This window comes from Dama dama, chromosome 5, assembly GCF_033118175.1.
Source record: "Dama dama isolate Ldn47 chromosome 5, ASM3311817v1, whole genome shotgun sequence".
Classification (NCBI taxonomy): Eukaryota; Metazoa; Chordata; class Mammalia; order Artiodactyla; family Cervidae; genus Dama; species Dama dama.
The window spans coordinates 110,009,958-110,033,003 of NC_083685.1; the positions used below are offsets into that span (position 1 = coordinate 110,009,958).

Genomic DNA, 23,046 nt, shown 5'->3' on the forward strand with positions numbered 1-23,046 from the left:
ACGTAGGTAGAAATGAGAGATGGAAAAAGAAAATCATGAAACAACTCTAATGCCGCAGTGAAGCTGTGACAGGTCAACGCTATCCGCTGATGCCCAAGATGGCCGGGCAAGGACCGGAACAGATTGCCCGCCCAAGAGCAACTCTCCTCTCCCGGGGCCCAACCGCGGGGAAGTCAGGGGCCTCACCACACCCCCTCACGTCACCAATTACGCAATCCCGCGCACCCGCAAACGTGCCGCAGCGCGCCAGCTCCGCCCCCAGCCCCTCCCCCGGAAAAGCCGGGCGACCAGTGCCGCAAGTGAAGCATGCTGGGACCAGCTCTCAAGCTTCCCGGCAGCCCCTGCGACGGGCGTGGTACGTCAGGGTCTGGCCAGCGGCGGCCGTTCTCCGTAAGATGGCGGACCGGCGGCGGCAGCGCGCTTCGCAGGACACCGAGGACGAAGAATCTGGTGCCTCCGGCTCAGACAGTGGCGGTTCCCCGGCGCGGGGCGGCGGGAGCTGCAGCGGTAGCGCTGGAGGCGGCGGCAGCGGCTCTCTGCCTTCCCAGCGCGGAGGCCGAACTGGGGCCCTTCATCTGCGGCGGGTGGAGAGCGGGGGCGCTAAGAGCCCTGAGGAGTCGGAGTGTGTGAGTGCGCGCGGGCGGGGCGGACCGGGGGCGGGGTGTAGGTGGTGATGGGAGGCTGGGAGTTGACGGTAGATGTAGAGGCGTAGTGTGTTGGAAAAGAGGAGAGCGATCCTGGTGCGGTGTGCATCCGGAGCTCCAAGGGAAGAGAAGGGATTGAGGGTTTGTTGGGGGACAGGCAGAGCTGCTGCGGATGGAAAGCGGGTATTTAGTCAGAAATTGGGACTGGAGGTGAATAGACGGGACCTCCCTCAGATCCTGCCTGTTAAAGATATACCTTTCCTTGTCTTCCTTTTCAACCATTTTGTGTTCAGTCTTCGTTTCTTCACCCCCTGGAAATCATAGAACTAACCCATGTCTTCTTTCCTTCAGGAAAGTGAAGATGGCATCGAGGGCGATGGTGAGTAGCATCATGATAGAGATCTTTGCCCCCAAACTCAGGTCACCTGTCTGCAGCAGTTGACATCCTCTCAGACTGTTAAGTGGAGAAGGAAATGGCAACCCACTCCAGTATTCTTGCCTGGAGAATCCCAAGGACGCAGGAGCCTAGTGGGCTGCCGTCTATGGAGTCGCACGGAGTCAGACACGACTGAAGAGGCTTAGCAGCTGCAGACTGTTAAGGGTTTTGAGGAGGGTGCCACAAAGGGGCTCTTTGTAGTATAATGTTTAAGAGCGTAAGTTTTAGCTGTATGATCTTGGGAAAGTCAAAGTCACTCTTTGAACCTGTTTGCTATCTGTATATGGGGACTATAATTTTATCTACCTCATAGGTTGATGTCAGGATTAAATGAGAGTTTTAGCTTGACCCACAACAAGCACTGGAAGATGTAATTATAAAATTTCTGTTGCTTTTTTTCCCCCCTTTATATGTTTCTGTTTTCTTTCAGCTGTTCTCTCGGATTATGAAAGTGCAGAAGACTCAGAAGTGAGTGTGATAGATTCTTTTTCCTATGATGTAGGTTGAAAAATGTGTTGTAAAAATTGTACCCACCTGTGGTTTGAAAGCACCCGACCTGTTTGTTACTCCTTGTGCATTCTTCATTTATGCTTCTGAAAAACTATTATAAAAAGTATTGTTCAGTTATAGAGAGGGAAACTTTGTATAAACCTCTTCAGGCCACTTGTGTTAGGCTGTTAGTAGCTGACCTTTCACCCTATCTAAAGAAAATAAGATTCTAAATAAGAGAATGAGAACATTCTTTGGCCCTTCACAGGTTGTTTGACACTCCATTTTATGATGCCTAGGTGGTGAAACCAGCCAGTTGGGAATTTTTTGAGTATATCTGAAGACCTCAGAAGGGTAGGATTCTGAGTGGTTTGTGTCAGAAACATTTCTCAGTTTATGGATGAGGTTTTCTGTCTTCAGCAGAGTTTCCATAAGCCAGATGTTTGTGAACTTAGTTTGCTTTGATTGGATAAACTACTAGAGATGTTATCAGAATGGCTACTTGTTTCCTGGAATTGTTGAATAGAGCTCTGATTTATACAGAAAGAATTGGATTGTGGATCAAAGGTTCATTCTGTAAATTTTGTAGAACTGTTACTACATATTAGATTTACCATTAAGCTCTGGAGATGCAAAAGTGAACACTATAACAAAGTTCCTATCTTTAGGAATCTTACAGCTTGGTAAGGAAGTCAGACAAACATTGAGAAAATCATAGGACTTGGTGACAGCTGCTGGGGGATAGGGTTAAATAGGATGTTAATGACTGGGTACTGATTGCATATTAGGCAGTCAGAGAACAATAAATTAGAGTTAGCCAGGCAAATCATGCTCTAGGCAGAGGGAACAACAGCTGCAAAAGCTCGGAGATAGGAGGGAAGACTGACTATCTGGAAACTTGTAAGTAGTTTGGTGTGGCTGGAACATTGTTGGAACAGGATGGATACCAGAAATAAAGGCAGATTATAGAGCAGGGGTCAGATCATGCAGGGATTACTTCTTTCTCTTTATTAAATGCCTTCTCAGTGCCAGGAGCTGTGCTAGGCCCTGGAATAAAAGATACGTGGTTCTGCCCTCATGGAGTTTACATTCAAGGTCAGAGAGGGAAAATACAGACAGTTAAGTAATTACAATAACCGTTTGTTAAATGCCATGGTATTGGAAGCATAGGGTGCTTTGGGAGCACATGGCAGGGCCAACTGAGTGTAGGGTGTTTGGAAGTATTTACAGGAGGGACTCTTCAAGTAGAGACTTGAATGAGTAGGAGTTAGCTAGCTAGAATTTTCTTAGCAGAGGAAATAGTCTGAGAAGAATGTCCAGAAGGGATGGGATTGGAGGACAGTGAGTTGGAGGACATGGAAGATTTAGTATAACTGGTGGTAAGGATGACTCTCAGTCCAAATCTTAAAGTACTTTATAAGCCTGATTGAAAAAGTATTTGGATTTTATTCTAAGGATGTAAAGTGTAACAGGATTTTAAATAAGAGTATGATATGGAGTATGGATTAGACTTAAATTTTAAAGCAGTGTTTGTCAGATCCAAGGAACGTCTACATGAAAGAAAATCCTATTGAAACAGACTCTTGCAGAGGGAGGGAAGACTCAGATGTTTATATGTTAACAAAATCCCAGGTTGATTCACAGTAATATTTTAGAATTACTATCTTTAACAATTGTTTTGTGTGCAGTGGGGAGAGTTACCTGAAGGGAGCAAGATTAGAGGCAGAAAAACTAGTTAAGAAAGCTACTGTGGAAGACTAGGAAAGCAGAGAATGTGGCATGGAGTGGAGTGGTGGCAGTGAAAAAAGAAGTGGGCAGCACTGGCAGTTATTTAGGCTATGGAAATGACAGAATGTGGTGATCGGTAGGATGACTTATTTTCTGTGAAGTCAGTGGTAAAGTTATCCACAAAGAATTAAAGGAAGATGAGAGGTTTTGGAGTGAGTAATGTTTGCAGTAGTCATTAAAGAATGGAAACATCTGAAAGACTGCCAGGCAATGTGGAGTATTCAGTGAGGTTTGGTGATTGTGACTTTATAGCAGTTTACCATTATGTGTATAATGAGTTTGGATGTTACTCTAACAGCAAAGAAAGAAAGGCTATTGGAGGCTTAAATGGAGGAGGATCTGAGGATGAGGCAAGACTGAAGACAGAGCTGTTAAGAGAATAGTCCAAGGAGCGTGATAGTGCCCTAAAGAAGGGACAATGGCAGTGGCATTGCATGACATAGATTTGAGAGATATTTAGGTATTATTGTTAATAACAATTTCTTGATTGAATGTGGAGCCTGAATTAAGGAGGAGTCAGAGAGAATTCTGCTGAAACTCAAAAGACAGCTGCTTTGGTTCCTGTAAGCTTTAGATGCCCAGCAGTGTTTGACCTCTCCTGACGGGAAGATGTTGATCCAGGTGAGGGCTGGGACCTGGCCAGATGCCGGCAATAGAGCCAGAAAGTTTACTGACGAGGACAGTGACAGCGTGGTGAGGGAAGGGACTGGGATGGGGAAACTTGGGGATCTGGGTTTCTCTAGCTTCATTCCAAAGCCCTAGAATAATGCTGAGTGTTTTGACTCTTGTTCGTGAGTGTCCTCTGTTGTTTTGTCTCGAGACTCACCTCTGCTTCAGATGACCTGTCTGCAGTCCAGCCTTCAGACTTTAATATCCATTCCCTTCAGCTCTGAGCAGAATGCAAGCTCCTGGAGGGCTGAGACTGTCTTTGTCACTGTTCTGTCCTGGGAGCTTAGAAGAATATCTGTAATAGACCCTCAATAAACTTTTCTTGGATTAGTAAATAGAACTGCAAGGACTTTTCTTCTAAATACACTTTATTTTGGAATAATTCTGCATTTACAAAAAAAGTCACAAAGAGAATACAGATGTCCCATAGACTTTTCACCCAGTTCTTCTAATGTTAGCATCTAGAATGACTTACTTAAATTAATTTTGTTCTTTTGACACACATTCCTGTGTTAACACCACAATTCTACTTTATCCTTTACATTTGAGCAGTTACCATTTGGAGAAACCTTTTTTCATAAGTAAAGTATCATAATACAATTTTGTTATGTGTGAGATACAGCTCCTGTTGTAAAAACTAGTAATTATAAGGGGAAAAAAAGTGTTGTTACCTTAAGAAAAAAGATTGTGCTAATAATGTTGAAGTTCAATACATTTGTAATATGAAAAAAAGAAAAAGGAGTCCAAGTAATGCCCAGGTTGGAGAATGGTGTTGGTCACTGAGAAAGGGACCACAGGAGGAAGAGATTCCGGGAAGGACAGTGTTGGGTTAAGTTTTGGATGTTTTGAGATTGAGGAACATGTGCAGCTTTGATGTGGCAATATCTAGTACGTATTGCCTAAAATTTAAGAGAGGAGTGTAGTTCTGCCGTGTCAAATAGGATAGTCACCAGCCAAATGTGGCTATTTGAGTTAATAAAAAAGTTAAACTCCTCATGTGCATAGGTAAAAACGTTTCCCTCATTCCAGCGAGTTTTATTGGATAGCACTGATCTAGATTAAAGAATTTGACTTGATATCTTGCCTTACATAATTATCTGTTACTTGATTGCATTTCTTCTTAGTTACTAACTTCGTATACCTAGATGCTATACTTAGTTTTGCCTGCTATACTTAGTTTTGATCTGTCTCTTAGTCTGACAGGTTAGTTTTTCATCCTTTTTTTTAATAGTGTATCTGTTAAAAAGATTTTGATGGCCACTCACTCATTGTACAACTCACCATGCTGTCTCTGTCCATTGTATTTCTTGCAAATTGTCTTTCCATGGTAGCCATGGAAAATAGCAGTATGACCCAAAGCTTTTTTTTTTTTTTTTGACCCAAAGCTTTTATCTTGCACAGAACTGGCTGATCACCTAATTTTCTTTCCCCTATAAGTCACTTGCTCTTCTTGTCTGGATAGTCCCAGTATATTTTCCTTTAAGGTCCAGTAGTTACATTAAAATTTGTCTTAGAGTTGGTCATTCTGGATCAATATTCATAGATATGAGATGTGCTGTACAGTATGTCATGGAACTTCCATGCAAATACTCTTTTCCTGTCTTCAGTATTTGACCCTTTCTCTTTAATCCTTTGTAGTGTCTCTATTTTCTTTTGATTACTGTGTTTATTCACTCTTGTTTGTGTTCCTTCTAGTTCTAGACTTTGTATTTTAAATGATTTTTTAAATTTCTAATATCTTCTTGAGTTCATTTCTGGATTTTAAAAATTGTGATTGATGTTCTTTCATGCCTTATATAATATTTTTAATGGTTTTTTTTGCTCATTTTAAAATAGAAGTTGCAATTTTGTTATGATATGCATATGTCTTTCTGGCATGCTTTCATTGTAGGAGTGCTGTTCTACATATTTTTTTCTTTTAGTTTCTGTGGGATTTGATCTCTATATTTTTCTTTATTTGATTTTTATTTAATCTTCCTGATCTTTTCAAAGGAAGTATGGCTCAAAGTAGCTTTTTCTAACTTCGTAGAACTCTCTCCTCAGTTGTTTTCCCGTAGTGTTAAAACACACACACATACATATATATATGGCTTTCTGAGATTTACTGGTTTTGTTCCCTTCTCTAATTTACTTTGGACCATCTTCCTTCCTTCATTCCTTTTGTCCCTCTTCTGCTGAACTGATTCTCTTCTCAACAATTTTATCTACAGTGTGGTACTCTGTCCTCGAGGGAACCCCTGGCAGCCAGGTTGATTTTAAGATTTCACAAGGCTTGGACTGCTCTAGCCCTTTCAGACCTTACTGCAAGATCCTTAAACTCACATTCTATTAGAGGCAGCAAAACCCCTTCTAGTTGCAGTTGTTGTTTTCAGTTTATTTTTCTGTTGACTAGTTCAGGGTTCTCCTGTTTTCAGGTCCATTTACTGCTCTCTGCTTTTTCCAGCCCTCATACCAATCTGATGCAGTTCTTGTGGCAGTTGTTGGTTTGCTTATGTGCTTGTATTTTGAGGTGTGGGGGATACCTTGTAACCTCATTTTGTTGTAAATGTTGTCCAGAGGGTTTTGATTTTGCTGTCAGAAGCCCCCATTTGTGTGGAGATTTGAAGAGATCAAAAACTGTGCTGCTGCCATTTTTTCCAGAATCCTCTGAGGAAATATTTTTAAAGAAATTAGACTGAAGGGGAGGCTAGAGAGATGGTAGCTGGAAAGAAGGCTCTAAGGTCAAGAGAGGGTTTGGTGTTATTTGAGTTGGAGAATCAAGTATGCCTAAAGGTTGAAGAAATGATTAAAAAGGGAAAGAAAAGGGAGAGGATAGGTAATAAGTGTGTGATGTCCTTGATTGAGTATATGAGAAGAAATAGGAACCAGATGAGAAAAACATCTTCCACTGTAATTATAGAGAGGTGGGAAGGAAAGGTGTGTGGGAAGGAAGCTGGTGTTCCCTTTGTTTTGTTTTATTTGTGAAATATAATAGAAGGAAAAACATAAAAGAATGGTTGTTGATGGAGGGACAGTATAGGAATTTTGAGATAAAGGAAGTTTGAATAGTTGAGGTTGGAGGTGGCACTGATATGTAAACTTGTATGATTTTTTTTTTTAATTCCCCCTAGTGAAGATCAGTAGTCTAGTTGTAAGCTTAGAAAAAGCAGACAGTTTGGTTGATCCAGTCCTGAGCACATGGGAATAGGGGATTTGAGGGAGTTACCAATAGTGCTGAAATGATTGGGTCACAGAGTCTAGAGAGAGAAGAAAGTGAATGTGGGAAAGGACTGATAGGTAGAGAAAAGGTGGAAATGTCAGTGGAGTGGATGTCTTAAGAAACGAGAGATGGGAGGCTAAAGGAATAACAGGATGGGTAGGAGTAACAGGCAGGATTTGGGGGAAAAACAGCTTTATTGAGATATAGTTTATGTGCTATTCAACTTACCGGTTTAAAATGTCCAGTTCTGAATAGTTTTTAGTATATACAAGTATGTGCAACCATTACCATAGTCAGTTTCAAAACATTTTCATTACTTCAAAAAGAAATTTTGTACCCTTTACCTGTCACTCACCCCCCACAGCTCCCCCGTTCTCATTCCCCCCAGCCCTATGCAACCACATACTTCCTTTCTGTGTCTACAGATTTCCTTATTCTGGCCTTCTTTATGAACAGAATCATATATGATAACATATGACTGGATTCTTTCACTTAGCATATTATTTCCGAAGTTTTCACCCAAGTTGTAGCATGTATCAGTACTTCATTCCTTTTTATGGCTGAATAATATTCCTTTGTGGGATTTCCCTGGCTCAGACAGTAAAGAATCCACGTGGAGATTCTGGAGAATCCCATGGACAAAGAAACCTGGCGGGCTGCAGTCTATGGGGGTCACAGAGGCAGACATGACTGAGTTACTAAGCACACAATATTCCATTGTATGGGTATACTATATTTTATTTATCCATTCATCCACTGATGGATACTTGGGTTTCTATTTTTTTATGAATAATACTGCTAAAAATATCCATGTTCAGGTTTTTGTGTGGATGTGTGTTTTCATTTCTCTTGGGTATGTACCTAGGAATGGAGTTGCTAAGTCATATGGTAACTGTTCGGTTGTTTGAGGAATTGTCAAGACTGTTTTCCAAAGCAGCTGCACCATTTTACATTCTCAGCAGCAATGTGTGGGGATTACAGTTTCTCCACATACTCAGTGGCACTTACTATTGTCTTGATTTTTTGATTCTGGTCATCCTAGTAGGTGTAAAATGGTATCTTGATATGTATTCACCTGATGTTGAGCATTTTGTCTTGTGCTTATTGGCCATGTGTGTATCTTCCTAGGAGAAGTGGCTATTCAGATACCTTGTCCATTGTAAAATTTTTTATTTATTTATTTTTGGCTGTGCCGGGTCTTGTTTCAGTCTTTCTCTTGTTGCAGCAAGCAGGGGCTGCTCTTCAGTTGCAGTGGCACAGACTTCTCATTGTGGTGGTTTCTCATTGCAGAGCATGGGCACTAGGGTGCACAGGCCTCAGTAGTTGTTGCTCATGGGCTCTAGAGCACAGGCTTAGCAGGGCTGAGTGGTTGTGGTACACAGGCTTAGTTACCCTGTGGCACGTGGAATTCCTGGACCAGGGATCGAACCTGTGTCCCCCTACATTGACAGGTGGATTCTTAACCACTGGACCACCAGGGAAGTCCCACTTTGTCGGTTTTTTTTGTTCTGTATATGTTCTAGATTTGTTTCTTATCATCTATATGATTTGCAAGTGTTTTTTCCCATTCTTTGGGTTGTCTTTATACTTCCTTAATAGTGTTAACTTTTCAGTTTTGATGAAGTCCAGTATATTTGTTTTTTCTTTTGTTGCCTGTGTCTGTTGGTGTTACGCATGCTAAAGAAGCTTTTGCTGAATCTGTGCCAAATCCAAAGGCGTGTTTTCTTTTAAGAGTTTTATATCCAAAAAAAAAAAAAAAAAAAAAGAGTTTTATAGCTTTAGCTCTTAGTTTTAGGTCTTTGATCCATTTTGAGTTAATCTTTGTATGAGGAGTGAGGTAAGAATGTAACTTCATTTATGTGGCAGTGCTGATGAAAACCTGGGGTATTTAAATTTAAGAATTTTAAAAGATCAGATTTACTTAAAATGTATAGCAGTTCCAGGTAAGACTGGTCTGACGTGTGTACATGAAAGTGGATGACTGAAGTGGAGATGAAAAGTATGAGCTTATTTCCATAGTTTTCAGATCAGTGACAGGGTAGACCCAGGCAAAAGACAGAGGTGGAGGTTTTCCCGTTGATCTTACAGAGCATCCCTGTGAAACCTTTCGTAAACTGAAATGACTTAAAGCAAAGAAGCAATTACCTTAGGACGCTTCTTGCCAAGTGATGTGCAAAATAAATTGAGGTAAAGCACCGATGCTCACAGATACAGTCCAAAGCTGTGGCAGCTGGATGCTAAGAGGCTGACTGTAGTTCCCAGGGCAGGAGCTTGGTGGTTTCACTCCTTCGGCTTAGGGTATAGAGCTGCTTGAATGACAACTCACTGCAAAGCAAACACTGAGTGCAGTTTTTACTTTTGCCTTTTTTTAAAAAGATCTTTTTCAAATTTCTTTCAGTTTGTGAAAACAAATACTACTATAGGCCTTTTATCAAAGGAAAAAAAGCAAAATGGTGTAATCTGAACTTTTGAGAAGCAAGATATAGCTAGATGATAAAAGCCTCAGAGAAGTAGGAATTTAAAATGAGGTGGATTGGGATTAGCAGATGGAAACTGGTATATATAGAATGATTAAGCAACAAAGTCCTACTGTACAGCATAAGGAACTATATTCAATATCCTGTGATAAACTATAATGGAAAAGAATATGAAAAAGAATGTATAGCGACTGCTCTGATCCAGTAGTTAAGACTTTGTGCCTGTAATGCAGGGGGTGCAATTTCGATCCCTGTTTGGGGAACTAAGATCACACATGCCATGTGGCGAGGCCAAAAAAAAGTGTGTGTGTGTGTGTATATATATACACACACAACATACAAACACCTCCCCCTACACACATATATATAAAACTATATATAGTTATATTCCATGTATATACCATATATGTGTATATAACTATGCCACTTTGCTATACAGCAATTAACATTATTATAATTCAACTATACTTCAATAAAAGATAAAAGGTGACAGATCTGGAAGAGACATTGGGAATGAGAAAGATAGACTCTCTTTTTACTCTGAAATATGTGGGGAATGGAAAAATGAGCTAAAACATCTGCATGAGAATTCTGCCAGGGAAGCAGTTGCTTAAGTAGAGGGCTAGGCTTTAGAGTTGGGAGGGTGTTCACTGAATGGGAAAGTCAGCAGTAGGGAAAATGGTTTTGATGTCAGCCTGTAGGCAAAGATGGTAAAGAATCTGCCTGCAGTCCAATCCCTCGATCGGGAAGATCCCCTGGAGAAGGGCATGGCAGCCCGCTCCAGTATTCTTGCCTAGAGAATTCCATGGACAGAGGAGCCTGGCAGTCCATTGTGTCGCAAAGAGTTGCAAATGACTGAGTCACTAACACTTCCACTTTTGTAGCCAAAGAAGCTTGACCCTAGGGTAACACCTTGGCTTCAGTTACACCAGATTTTGATGCTAATTTGGAGTCTTCTCAGCACTATACTATTTGTATCTTCTGTCCTGCCTGGAAACAAAATTAGTTTCTCCTTTGGAATAAAAGAGTTGCCTCATTTGACATTCCACCACAGACTAAGAAGGGATAGAGCATGAAACAAAGTTATCTCATTAATCATGCTGATACTATTTTAAGATGTTTGATTTCAGTCAGTGTGTGTGGGGGGGGGGGCGCAGGGGGGCGGGGCGGGGGGGGGTGCAGGTTTGGAGTTGAAGAGGGGAGAAGTAGTGAATTAAGGTCACATACACGCCACGCAAGATTCTTGCAGATTCTTGCAACACAACATGCAAGGAATCTAGGACCAAGGAAAGAACTGAATGATTACCACCCACCCATTCCCAACTAAAGAGGAGAGAAAATTTCTTGTGATTGAGGGAAAATGGGAAGAATCTAGGGTACCTGGTTGTTAAAAAGCTGTAAATAAAGGCTTGGTTCTCATAGTGTGGGTGTGGTCTATGAGCTTCATAACAGTATCATCTTTCTGGGAATCCTAACTCAAAACACTCAGGGGCTGAAATACTTATGCTGGACAGGGAATAAAGGGGAAGGGTAATTAATTGGCTTATCTGGGCCAGTCTGGCAGTCTAGGTCCTGTTTGAAAAAAGGTCAGAAACTTAAGAGATTGAGAGCTGCTTATTTCATCAGGAATCTCAGTGAGTATCTTTGATCAGATTCCTAGGCCATCCTGGGCCTGGAGTTAGTCAGTTACAGATAGAGTGTCAGGTCCAGTAGAAGAATAAGAGAACAGTGTACATATCTGCCAGGGGACAGAGGTGTTTTGGCACCCTGACTTGTTAGCCCAGCAGTGGGGACTAGACCGCCTTCCTTTGAACCCATTTCTTTGCATCCTTTTAGGTCTCTAGACCTACCTCCCTTAGCCTTTACCTCTACCTCCCTAGGTCCAAATCTTAGAAGGACCAGAATATGAGAGAGTAACTTTTAGTCTGAAGCCAGTCCCCTTAGCATGAATCTTAGCTGCTTTTTCCCCTAGCTGAAGCAAGCCACACCTCTCTTGCTTAACCCTTTCTAGTTGCCCCTGTTTAAAGGATGGCCTCAGGACCCTTCTTTGTATGGATAGATTTTCTAGGTCACAAGCAAGATTATTCAGTTTTTTAAAAAATTGAAGTGTAATTGATTGGATTATTCAATCTTGCTGTGCCAAGAGAAGGAAAGGGAAGCGAGCACTTGGATGTTAATTTTTTTTTTATTCATTTCTAAGATGCAGTGGTTATACAAGTTCTGAAGTTTTACAAGTCAAAATTTTATAATTATATCATTCTAGACAGAGTTATTGGCTAAGGAGCTCTCATGTTGCAGAAAATTTAGTATTCATATCGTAGACATAAAAAATGTAAGCCACTATTTCCCAACTTGAGAGTAATAGTGCCTTGGGAAAGTATGGAGTTATGATAAGAGATTGCGAATTCACTAACTCTGTTTTCATTATCTGTAGACCAGATCAACATCTCCTGTCTTTATGTACTACTATTTTTTAATACATATAAATTAATAAAAATTATTAATGTATTTTAAAGTATTATTGAACATATAGCAGTTGTTCATCATTATGTGTTTTCTCACTCCATGCGTACTATACTGTGCTGTTTCTCATGGGATTCCATGAAAATTTTAGGTCCTAAAAGGGGATTCACCTAATCTGAAAGGTTGGGAATCTCTGCTGTAAGACATTTTGAGGTGAGAGAATTAACAGCTTGAGTTAGAGTGTAGTTATTAGGCACTGCATGTTTAAGAGACAGTTCATTGAGAGAGAGAGAAATTATCAAAAAGAAAGTTCCTCTGTATGCTTTAGACACTAAAAGCCTCTGATCCATAGGCCCTGGGCTTCTTCCCCAGAGGCTGCAGCTATTTGTTTTGTTGGTTTTTTTTCCTTTCAGTTTTATTGAGCTAAAATTGTACTGTATAAGTTTAAGGTGTAACAACAGCATAATCATTTGACTTACATCGTGAAATGATTATCACAATAAGCTTAGTGAAAGAGGCTGCTGCTCCTGACAGTTCCATGAATATCTTAGTGGAAAACTTAACAGAGATCTATATAAGCTTGTTTATGTGTGCGTATATATATTGTTTAGTCGCTAAGTTGTTTCCAGCTCTTTTGTGACCCCATGGACTGTAGCCCACCTCCATCCATGGGATTTCCCAGGCAAGAATACTGGAGTGGGTTGCCATTTCCTTCTCTAGGGAATCTTCCTGTCCTAGGGATTAAACCCACGTTTCTTGCGTTGGCAGATTGTTTATCACTGAGCCACCTGGGAAGCCGTGTATGTATATAGAAATATATACATGTATGTATGTGTGTTTTGGCTGAGTGTGGTGCTTGTGGCTGGATCTTCGTTCCTCTACCAGGAGTTGAACCTGGGCCCTTGGCAGTGAAGGCGTAGAGTTCTAAGCACTGGACTGCTAGGGAATTCCCTGTATAGGTTTTTTTAATGTGCTTTTACTTTTTTTTTTAACAATGCTTCTATTCAGTAGAAATTGTAATAAAAATATTGAAGTGTTTGCTTTTAACTCTTGCATTATAGTAAAATTTGTTAGAAAATGTTTTCCTAAAGAATGGGAAATTTTTAAATGCACTATTTAGATCTTATTTCCGTAGCTAACAGGGAAACTTAAAAGGCAAATTATTTATTTATTTGCACCAAGTCTTAGTTGAGGCATGTGGGATCTTTAGTTGGGCATGCAAACTCTTTAGTTGCCAATACGTGGGATCTGGTTCCCTGACCCAGGGGTTGAACCTGGGATTCCTGCATTGGGAGCATAGAGTCTTATCCATGGGACCACCAAGGAAGTACCAGGAAACTTTTTTCAGGGTGATGATGGGGAGTACAGTGAAGAGGAAAACTCCAAAGTGGAGCTGAAATCAGAAGCCAATGATGCTGCTAATTCTTCAGCAAAAGATGAGAAGGGAGAAGAGAAGCCTGACACCAAAGGCACTGTGACTGGAGAGAGGCAGAGCGGGGATGGACAGGTTAGTGCCCCCAAGGCCTCCATTTCCACTCGAGTTCTGGAACAGGGGCTCTTCAGCTTGGAGTGAATAAAGAGCTCTTTATCTGTCCGACAGGAAAGCACAGAGCCTGTGGAGAACAAAGTCGGTAAAAAGGGCCCTAAGCATTTGGATGATGATGAAGATCGGAAGAACCCAGCATACATACCCCGGAAAGGGCTCTTTTTTGAGCATGATCTTCGAGGGCAGACTCAGGAGGAAGAAGTCAGGTAACAGCCCCTTGCTACTCTCTGTGGTATGTTAGTATTATATGTATTACATGCTTACTATATGCTAGGCACTTTACTAAGTGTTTTACCTGTATTATCTTATTTACTGTTCACAACATTTTAAGGTAAGTATTATGATTATCCCCTTTGTACAAATGAGGAAAGTAAGACTTAGAATATTTAATTAACTCTTGGTGAAGGAGCTGGGATCCAGACCTGTATGTCCACTGCCTTCCTTAATCTGAGGTTCAGCGCCTCTAAATACTTGCATAGGTGGCCTTACAGGAGAGAGATGTTTCCAGAGTGCTGAGTAGTTTGAAGTGAAGGCTTTCCTTATTTTTATTCCTGTTAAGTTCACGCCCAGCAGGCCCTGAGGTGCTGTGATTCACCCTTGCTTTTGGAAGGCCTGTTTTGTATAACCTGTCTGGGAAGATGGAGAGATTACCTGAGTTCCTAATGTTTCTCTGCCCAGCCCTGTTTATTTCATGAACATCTTTACCTGGCAGAGTCTGCCAACTTAACATACATTTCCCTGGTTCCAACCAGACCCAAGGGACGTCAGCGAAAGCTGTGGAAGGATGAGGGTCGCTGGGAGCATGACAAGTTTCGGGAAGATGAACAGGCTCCAAAGTCCCGACAGGAGCTCATTGCTCTTTATGGCTATGACATCCGCTCAGCTCACAATCCTGATGATATCAAACCCCGAAGAATCCGGAAACCTAGGTGAGGACATTTTGGAGCCTATATTATTGGTATTTGCAAGAAAAAACAAAAAACTCTGCTTTTCAAAATGCCATTCTGGCCTGTAATTGAATGGGTGAGGAATATGGGAAGTCTGCCTGACCCACAGTTTATATCTCTAGTGGCCCCTTTTGTTAGTTCTCTGTTTCCTTTGTTCAGGTTTGGGAGTCCTCCCCAAAGAGATCCAAACTGGATTGGTGAGCGGCCAAGTAAGTCTCATCGCCACCAGGGTCTTGGGGGCACCCTACCGCCCAGGACATTTATCAACAGGAATGCTGCAGGTACTGGCCGCATGTCGGCTCCCAGGAATTACTCTCGATCTGGAGGCTTCAGGGAAGGTCGTACTGGTTTTCGGCCCGTGGAAGCTGGTGGACAGCAAGCTGGCCGATCTGGTGAGACTGTTAAACATGAGACTAGTTACCGGTCTCGGCACTTGGAGCAGACTCCTGTAAGGGATCCATCTCCAGAAGCAGATGTTCAAGTGCTTGGCAGTCCTGAGAAGGAAGAGGTAGCCCCCGAGATACCAAATCCTGCTCCTGATACTGCACCACCAGCTCCTGACAGGCCTGTTGAAAAGAAATCCTATTCCCGGGCAAGAAGAACCAGAATCAAAGCTGGAGATGCAGGCAAGGTTGCAGAGGAGGTACCCCCTCCACCCGAAGGGCTGACCCCAGCACCTCCAGTCCCAGAAGCTACATCTCCTACGCCTGCTAAGACTGGAAACTGGGAGGCTCCAGTGGATTCTGCTACAGGGGGTCTTGAACAAGATGTGGCACAACTAAATATAACAGAACAGAATTGGAGTCCAGGGCAGCCTTCCTTCCTGCAATCACGGGACCTTCGGGGTAGGTACCTAGGGTTAATGACTGGCTTTTATCCCTTTGCATCATTGGACTTCGGGGCATGGAACTAATGTCTCTTAGAGATGTGGTATCTGACAATATCTTCATTTTCATTAATTGCAAGAAACAAATGGATCCATAGGCATATTCATCCAAAGAGCTCAGAGCAGCTTTTTCTGTTACATAAGACTAGCCCACTGCTTTGCTTACTGTTTACTATTAACTGATCAGTCACCACCATTGAGCTCCTGAGTGCAAAATCCTTTACCACTCTCTAGAAAAAGTGGAAGAAGGCAGTGTTCTTTATTATTTGAGCTAATGGTTAAATGTTTTAAGGCAGAAATTGCCTTTGAATTTGGATGAGCATCTCCTAATCTCTTTTGAAAAGAAAGCCTCTCTCGTTTCCTTAGTCTTCTAGAGCCAGGCTGCCTAGTAGAAATTTCTGTAATGATGGTGCTTTTAAATACTTGTAATGTGGCCAGTGACTGAAAAACTGAACTTTTCATTTTTAATTAATTGAAATTTAAGTAACCATATGTGGCTAGTGGATATCATGTTGGTACAGCATAGTTCTCATGACTACCTACCACCCCTCTGACCCATCCTTTTTTTCCTTCCTCCAGTCAGATAGATCAGAGGATCTTTTCCATTGTTTCTGAAATCTAATTCAAACTTAGATTGGAAAGCCTCACTTGGACTGGCAGTTTTAGCATCCTTCTCTGGTGTGTGTAATTCTGGAATACCAAAAACTAGGGTAGCCTAAATGACCTGGAGTTGATCTTTGGATAGAGAAGTACACTCTCTCCTGCCAGTGCCTTATTACTATTGGAAGACAGTCTCTAGAACATTCCTTTTTTGTCCTGAGTCATCTTCAATCAGAGGAAAATCTCTTTCTATACTTTTAGCCTAGACCTCTGTGGCCAGAAATAATCAGAGGTAGATTTAGAACATCCTTCTCTGCCTAGTTGTTGCTCAGAAACATTAGGGTTGAGATTTTCCAATATGTTTGATAATGTAATATGCTAATTATGACCTCCCAGGGATTCTGTATAGTAAATATTTGATGCGAAAATTTTGAACTTGAATTTTCTGAGTTGCATTACTGAAGTAATTTTTTTTCATGTTCAAAGGCTTTACTGCTATATTAAGGTGGCAGGCAGTGGGGGCAAATTTCCAAATGCTGGTGTTGACAGGAAGCAGAGATAGTTTAAAAGGAATTTTGTTAGTTTAAAAGATGAGAGCCATTCCCCATGTTGGATTCTTCACCCTGTCATTTCCTTCATGTATCTTTAGTTCTGTTCACATCTGTCTGCTCTGTAGCAGTGACTTTTTTGGTGTTTTACAGGTATGCCCAACCACATACACATGGGAGCAGGACCTCCACCTCAGTTCAACCGGATGGAAGAAATGGTACAGAGGAGGAAAGGGGCGCATGTAGAGGGTTGCATGTCACAGTTTGGTCACTGTTTAAGCCAAGTCAGTTTTCCCATGTTTCCCTTTAATTCGGGTCTCTGGAAATGTACGGTTTAGGTTTGAGTTTAGAGCTTAATGCTTTTCATCAGTTTTTCAGTTCATTTTGTAAAATGTTTTTTGGCATGTACATGCCGCTGTATTTATTTGGTTGTGCTGGTCTTCATTGGTACAACGGGTTTTCTCTAGTTGTGGAGAGTAGGGGCTACTCTCTACTTGCAGTGCACAGTCTTCTCATTGTGGTGGTGTCTCTTGTTTCGGAGCACAGGCTCTAGGCACATGGGCTTCAGTAACTATAGGATATAGGCTCAGTTGTTGTGACTTTCTGGCTCTATGGCACACAGGCTTCAGTAATTGTAGTTCCCGGGCTCTAGAGCGTGAGGACTTCCATTGGTGGCACATGGGTTTAGTTGCTCCGAGGCATGTGAAATCTTCCCAGACTAGAGATCAAACCCATGTCCCCTGCATTAGCAAGCGGATTCTTATCAACTATGCCACCAGAGAAGTCCTGCAAATACTTCTTTAACACTGCCATGTACCCAGTAAATGTTTTGCAGTATCTCTAGGATGTTAGGACTTAATAGGAGAGTCAGCCTTTTGGAGGTCTTCTTGCTCAAACCTCTTTCTTTCTTTCAGGGTGTCCAGGGTGGGCGAGCCAAACGCTATTCATCACAACGGCAAAGACCTGTGCCGGAGCCCCCTGCCCCTCCTGTGCATATCAGTATCATGGAGGGACATTACTATGATCCACGTGAGTTTATTTTTATAGCTGGGATATCTTTCTTGGCAGGATGAAGTGAACTAAAAGACCAGCCTTCTGAACTTCCCTTGTGACCTCTCATGGTGGTTAACAAACTTTCTCTGGTTGCTGTTTTCTTCATATGGAAAATTGAGAACATCTTCTCAGGGGTTTGGGGGACAAGGAAACTTGTCCGTTTGATGGGAAGAGTGAGGATTTATGAGAGCCCCAATGTGATATCTTACAGTGCAGTTCCAGGGACCAATCTATACCCATGGTGACAGCCCTGCCCCACTGCCTCCTCAGGGCATGATTGTACAGCCAGAAATGCACCTTCCCCACCCAGGTAAGCTGTGAACCTCTGCTTGTGTGCTTCCAGTACGTAAGGATGTGTGTTGGGGGCATCACAAACCCCAACCTTCTCAGCTCTGTGCTGCTTGCTTATGAGGCTGGCCACTTTGGCTACATGGGCAACAAACTCCTCTTGGGTCCATCCTGAGGACTTGAAATCTAAGCCTGTTTGTGGTGAGCAGTCCAGCCAGGCCATCCCATGGAAAAGGTATTACCTTTTGTTTCAATTGTTGTTTTTTCCCCTTGTCCAGGTTTACATCCCCACCAGACACCAGCACCTCTGCCCAATCCAGGCCTCTATCCCCCACCAGTATCCATGTCTCCAGGGCAGCCACCACCTCAGCAGTTGCTTGCTCCTACTTACTTTTCTGCTCCAGGCGTCATGAACTTTGGTAATCCCAGTTACCCTTATGCTCCAGGGGCATTGCCTCCCCCACCACCTCCTCATCTGTATCCTAACACACAGGTGAGATGGCTAATGAGATTTTCCTAATTATACATCCTTTAAATCAGACAGGAATATAGGATGAGGAGAATACTCAAGGAATTCTAGAGAGCATTTCAGTGCCACTAATTTGCATGTGGTGGTAGGAGCTGGTATGCTACTTAGGTGATACCTATCATATGTGTATTCTCTTCCACTTTTTTAATGGTGTTTCATTGAAGTGTTTTAGTATGTCTTAGGTGGGCATGTCTGCAATTTATCTAACTGCATAATAAAGCCATATTCTACCTACCAGCCCTCCCCTCCCCTGTACTGTTTAACTCCCAACAGGTTAACACCGTCTGGTATCTGGAGTGTTACCACTGAGCTCAGTGCCTTGCATTTGTCAGCTGATGGTAGGAATTAGAGAAAGCTGGGCAGTACTTTGAAGAAGCAGGAACTATATTAGGACATACTAAGGCAGAAAAGAATAATTATTTTAAAGGGGGGCAGCTTAGAAATTCCCCTGTACACTTAGAGATTCCCCTTATAAATTATAAAAAATTCTGCTATACTCTTATTTTTGTGCCTGAATAATATTTCCTGTTTACCATAGTTTGGATGAATTAATTCCTTTTTCTTTTCCTTGCTTATTGGGCTCCCAGGCCCCATCGCAGGTATATGGAGGAGTGACCTACTATAACCCCGCCCAGCAGCAGGTGCAGCCAAAGCCCTCCCCACCCCGGAGGACTCCCCAGCCAGTCACCATCAAGCCCCCGCCGCCTGAGGTAATGAGAGCGCCTAGGAAAGGAGCTCTAAATAAAGGATGTTAGGGCACATCTGACATCAGTGGACTTTCCTTTTCTTCAGATTTTCCTCCTTTTCTTGTTGTATTTCTATGGAAAATGGTCTTTTTTCTTTTTCCTTTTTTTAAAAATAATGACCTGATAACAAATTCCAACTTTATGATTTCAGGTTGTAAGCAGGGGTTCCAGCTAATACGAATTTCTGAATATTTTAAATCTAACGTCAAATAAAAGTAAGTGTAAAAACTTACTGTGACTCAGAATGTTCTTAAAACTAATGTTCATGATTACTTGCTCAACAATTACCTAATTAATGCTCTAAGTTGTAATCATGGGATATCTCAAGGGGAGGCTTAGAGGAGTCCCAAAATTTGCCAGTTTCTTTGTTTTATGAATGCATTGAGTAGGGTTGAGTGGAAACCATTGTCAGTATGGCAGCATTTTATTTGAGAAGATGGAAGGAAAAACTGGAAGAGGGCATTCTTTATTAAAGGAAAGGGGAAATCTGAATTTGAGGTGTTACAGCAGAGCCAATTCTAAAGGTTGTGGAGGAGGGACTTCCCTGGTGGTCCAGTGGTTAAGACTTTGAGCTGCCAGTGCAGAGGGTATGGGTCCGGTCCCTGGTCAGGAAACTAAAATCCTATATGCCATGCAGCACGGCCAAAAGAATTTAAAAAATAGTAATAATGAATAAATTTTTAAAACCACTCTTTAAAAAACAAAGGCTGTGGAGGACAGAAACCAGGAGGTTGTGTTGTATTGTTTTAGGGATATTTCTTTAGTGTACATTATTTAGAAATGTGGCTTTTTGAAAATAGCTTGTAAATGCCTAAAAGGTCCAGTAACATTTTGATGGTTCTTCCCTTTTTCTCACTCCTGTCAGGACAGCAGAAGTGAAAACGTAGGAGAGAAGAGAAAACAACTGGCTGTCTGCTACCAGGAGAGCTTTGAAGATCCAAGGTGGCTCCTACCAGCAAGCAGCTGAATGAAGAGGACCCCTGCCTTCCTCTGAGGATAGGCTCTGTTGGATAAAGGGAGAAACAAGTGGACTTCCTCCCATTTTCAGTTTGTGTTTGTGTCAACTGTGCTCAGAGGAGCAGAGATCCAGACAGCCCAGGCTTCTGAGTCTAGGAGCCCACGTCTTTTGCTCTTCTTTGCTTTCTCCTGGGAAATTCATGTCTTCTCCTCCCAGGGAAGCTTGGAAGCTCCTTCCTGTTTGTTTTGTTTTCTACGATGTTCATTTTTAAAGCCTGGCTTGTTATTCTTAAATTAATATTCTTTGAGTCCATCACCCCACCCCCATCTCCTGCCCCCCTCCCCCCTTTTCACTCTCTGCCTTTAAATTAAACAAGTTCATTCTTTGGTTTGCTAGCTCCTCTGGGTTCCCTTTTGACTTTTCCCTACATCCCAGATAATTGAGAACTTAGCAGCCAGTCTGCCCCCACCAAGTCTACAGAGAGCTGACCTTTCATTTTTTTCTTGGCCTTTTTTATTATGTACTTGGAGTTTGTTAAGTCTTCTAATACTGTGGAAGCATTACTGTCTGCACAGAATGTCCCATTGTGGAGAAAATCTCAGTGTGGTAGGAGCCCCTTTTTTTGACTTGGGATTTTAGAATTTTGAGCCTCCATCAGTCTCTGTTCTCTGATAATCTTTAGTTTTCTACTGAAGGCAGAGTGTCAACAGTGGGGAGAGATGGCAAACCAGATGCTTTAGTGAGAAAGGGAGGGTAGAGTGAGAGCCTTTGCGCCTTAGGGGTGTGTATTCACACAGTCCTCAGGGTTCAGTCTTTGAGGTGAGTGGAATTAGAGGGCTCTGCTCTTTTTTCCATCCTTTCTACCACACCCTTTTCCAGTTCCTATGGACCAATGCATCTCTAGAGGTAAATATTACCTAGCCAGCGGTCATCCCTGTCCATTGCAGTTGCCCTTCTCCTCGTCTTTCCTGCTATAAGTGTTTGAGGTATTGCTACCTTATTTTCCCAAGGACAGTTTTACTCCTGTCCTTGCAAACAGAATACCACACCTGGGCCTAAAAGCAGTCACTTTTCAGGACAAGGGCTCCTCCCTCCTTTCCTCCCTATCTATGGCACTGAACCACTCCCCTGCTGCCTCTGCAGAAGAAATTCCTGTTACTATGGCACTTGCATCAGCCAGGGGTCACTTGGCCACTGTCCCTGTCCTACAGAACCTGAGGGAGAAGGTGGCAGCTGTGTCTCTCCCCAAGTAATGTCACTAATTCTGTCCCTTCTCTTCAGCAGTTGGCTTAACCACTTTGAGTCACAGGTGTGGGGTGGGAGGGGAGAGAGGCACTCAAGCTATAACCCCCAAGGAGGAAATAACTAAGAGATTCTTCCAAGGGTAGCGCATGGTTGTGCCTTTTGTAGGCTGTTCCCTTTGCCTTAAACCCGAAGATGTCTCCTCAAGCCAGTGGGCCGCATGCCCAAATTCCCAGACCTTAAGACACTGTGACAGTTGTCTCTGTTCGTCCACTGTTTTGTTGCAAGAATTTCTCCATGTGTATTGTTGTTTGTAACTGTTTTAAAGAGCGCACATATGTGATTGGCATTGTGACTTGAAGATAATAAAATTTAGACATGTAAACCTAGCTCCTTTGCCAGTGTTTTGCATGAGTCTTGATTTGGGAGGGAGGGAAGAGGACTCCCTGACTCCGTAGAGTCACAGTCACAACTCTGGCCAGCTCAGACTTGAGAAATGGAAGCCCAAAGAGGTGAGAGGCCCCAGTGGGGCCACAAGTGACTCCCCGTCGATTAACTTTCTTAACCACATTGCCGCATAGACACCAGGAATATGCAGTCCTTTAGACTGGAAGTGCAGGGGCCAGAAAAACGAATAGATGCTGTGTACCCACATGAACATCTAGTATCCCTCATGCCTGCCTTTGTGTTTGGCAAGCAAGTTTCCCAGGGCGATGCCCCGCATGTCAATATAACTGTACCAGGTCTTGGATAAGGGGGAGGTGCGGAGAAGTAGCTGTCCTCTTGAAGTGTGCACTGGCACTGAAATATCAAGGACCACAGTCTAAGAGGCTTGTATCAGTCTTAGTGCAATTAAAGAAGAGGGGACACTCCAGTATTCTTGCCTGAGAAATGTCATGGACAGAGGAGTCTGGTGGGCTACAGTCCATGGCATCGCAGAGTTGGACACAACTTAGAACAACACAATCCCACAGATTGTGATTTGGGGAAATAGTTCTTGATGGAAATGTGGCATAAGATGAAGAGTGACCTAGCAATACAGAATACACAGTTTTGTAAGAAATTAAAATTTATGTATAGAATAATTTATAGTTGCATATATTCAAAGTCTGGCTAAAGGAAAAAAGGAAGAGGAGAGATTGAAAGACCAGCTCTGGCTTATGCTGCCAGTTAGCTAGGCCACTGGGAAGCTAGCTTTGAGTTGACTTATTTCCTCCTCTAGATCCTGGGTGGTGTGGAAGTTTACTACAAAGGCTGTCCCTGGTGTGGGGCAGCAATTGAATTCAGTGTGGAGCTGGCAGCATCTGTCCTTGAGTCCCACAAGTCTTTGTGGTACATCTTCAAATGACAGTTGGGACTCCCTTCTATGCTCCTTGCTGCTGCTGCCACAGCCAGAGAACCATTGACTCTTCTGAACCTCACCCCTGATTTCTCTTTGAATCATGTCAGTTAACTTCCATTCTCCTCCCCTGCAGAGTGATGGGTAACTATGGGCCTGATCTCTTGGGGTCATATAAAGAATGCCAGCCAGCCTTGGG

At 42.5% G+C, this 23,046-nt stretch overlaps 1 protein-coding gene across 1 annotated transcript; it reads left to right on the top strand.

Moving 5' to 3' along the window:
• Positions 1-3: 3 nt before the first annotated feature.
• Positions 4-21,897, top strand: CASC3 (CASC3 exon junction complex subunit). Its single transcript, XM_061143950.1, has 14 exons — positions 4-626; positions 996-1,023; positions 1,511-1,548; positions 13,514-13,672; positions 13,766-13,917; positions 14,464-14,640; positions 14,818-15,503; positions 16,846-16,910; positions 17,607-17,721; positions 17,957-18,055; positions 18,312-18,526; positions 19,150-19,272; positions 19,460-19,523; positions 20,174-21,897. The coding sequence occupies exons 1-13, from the start codon at positions 90-92 to the stop codon at positions 19,481-19,483; spliced, it is 2,418 nt and encodes an 805-aa protein (XP_060999933.1). The 5' UTR covers positions 4-89; the 3' UTR covers positions 19,484-19,523; positions 20,174-21,897.
• The last annotated feature ends 1,149 nt before the right edge of the window (positions 21,898-23,046 follow it).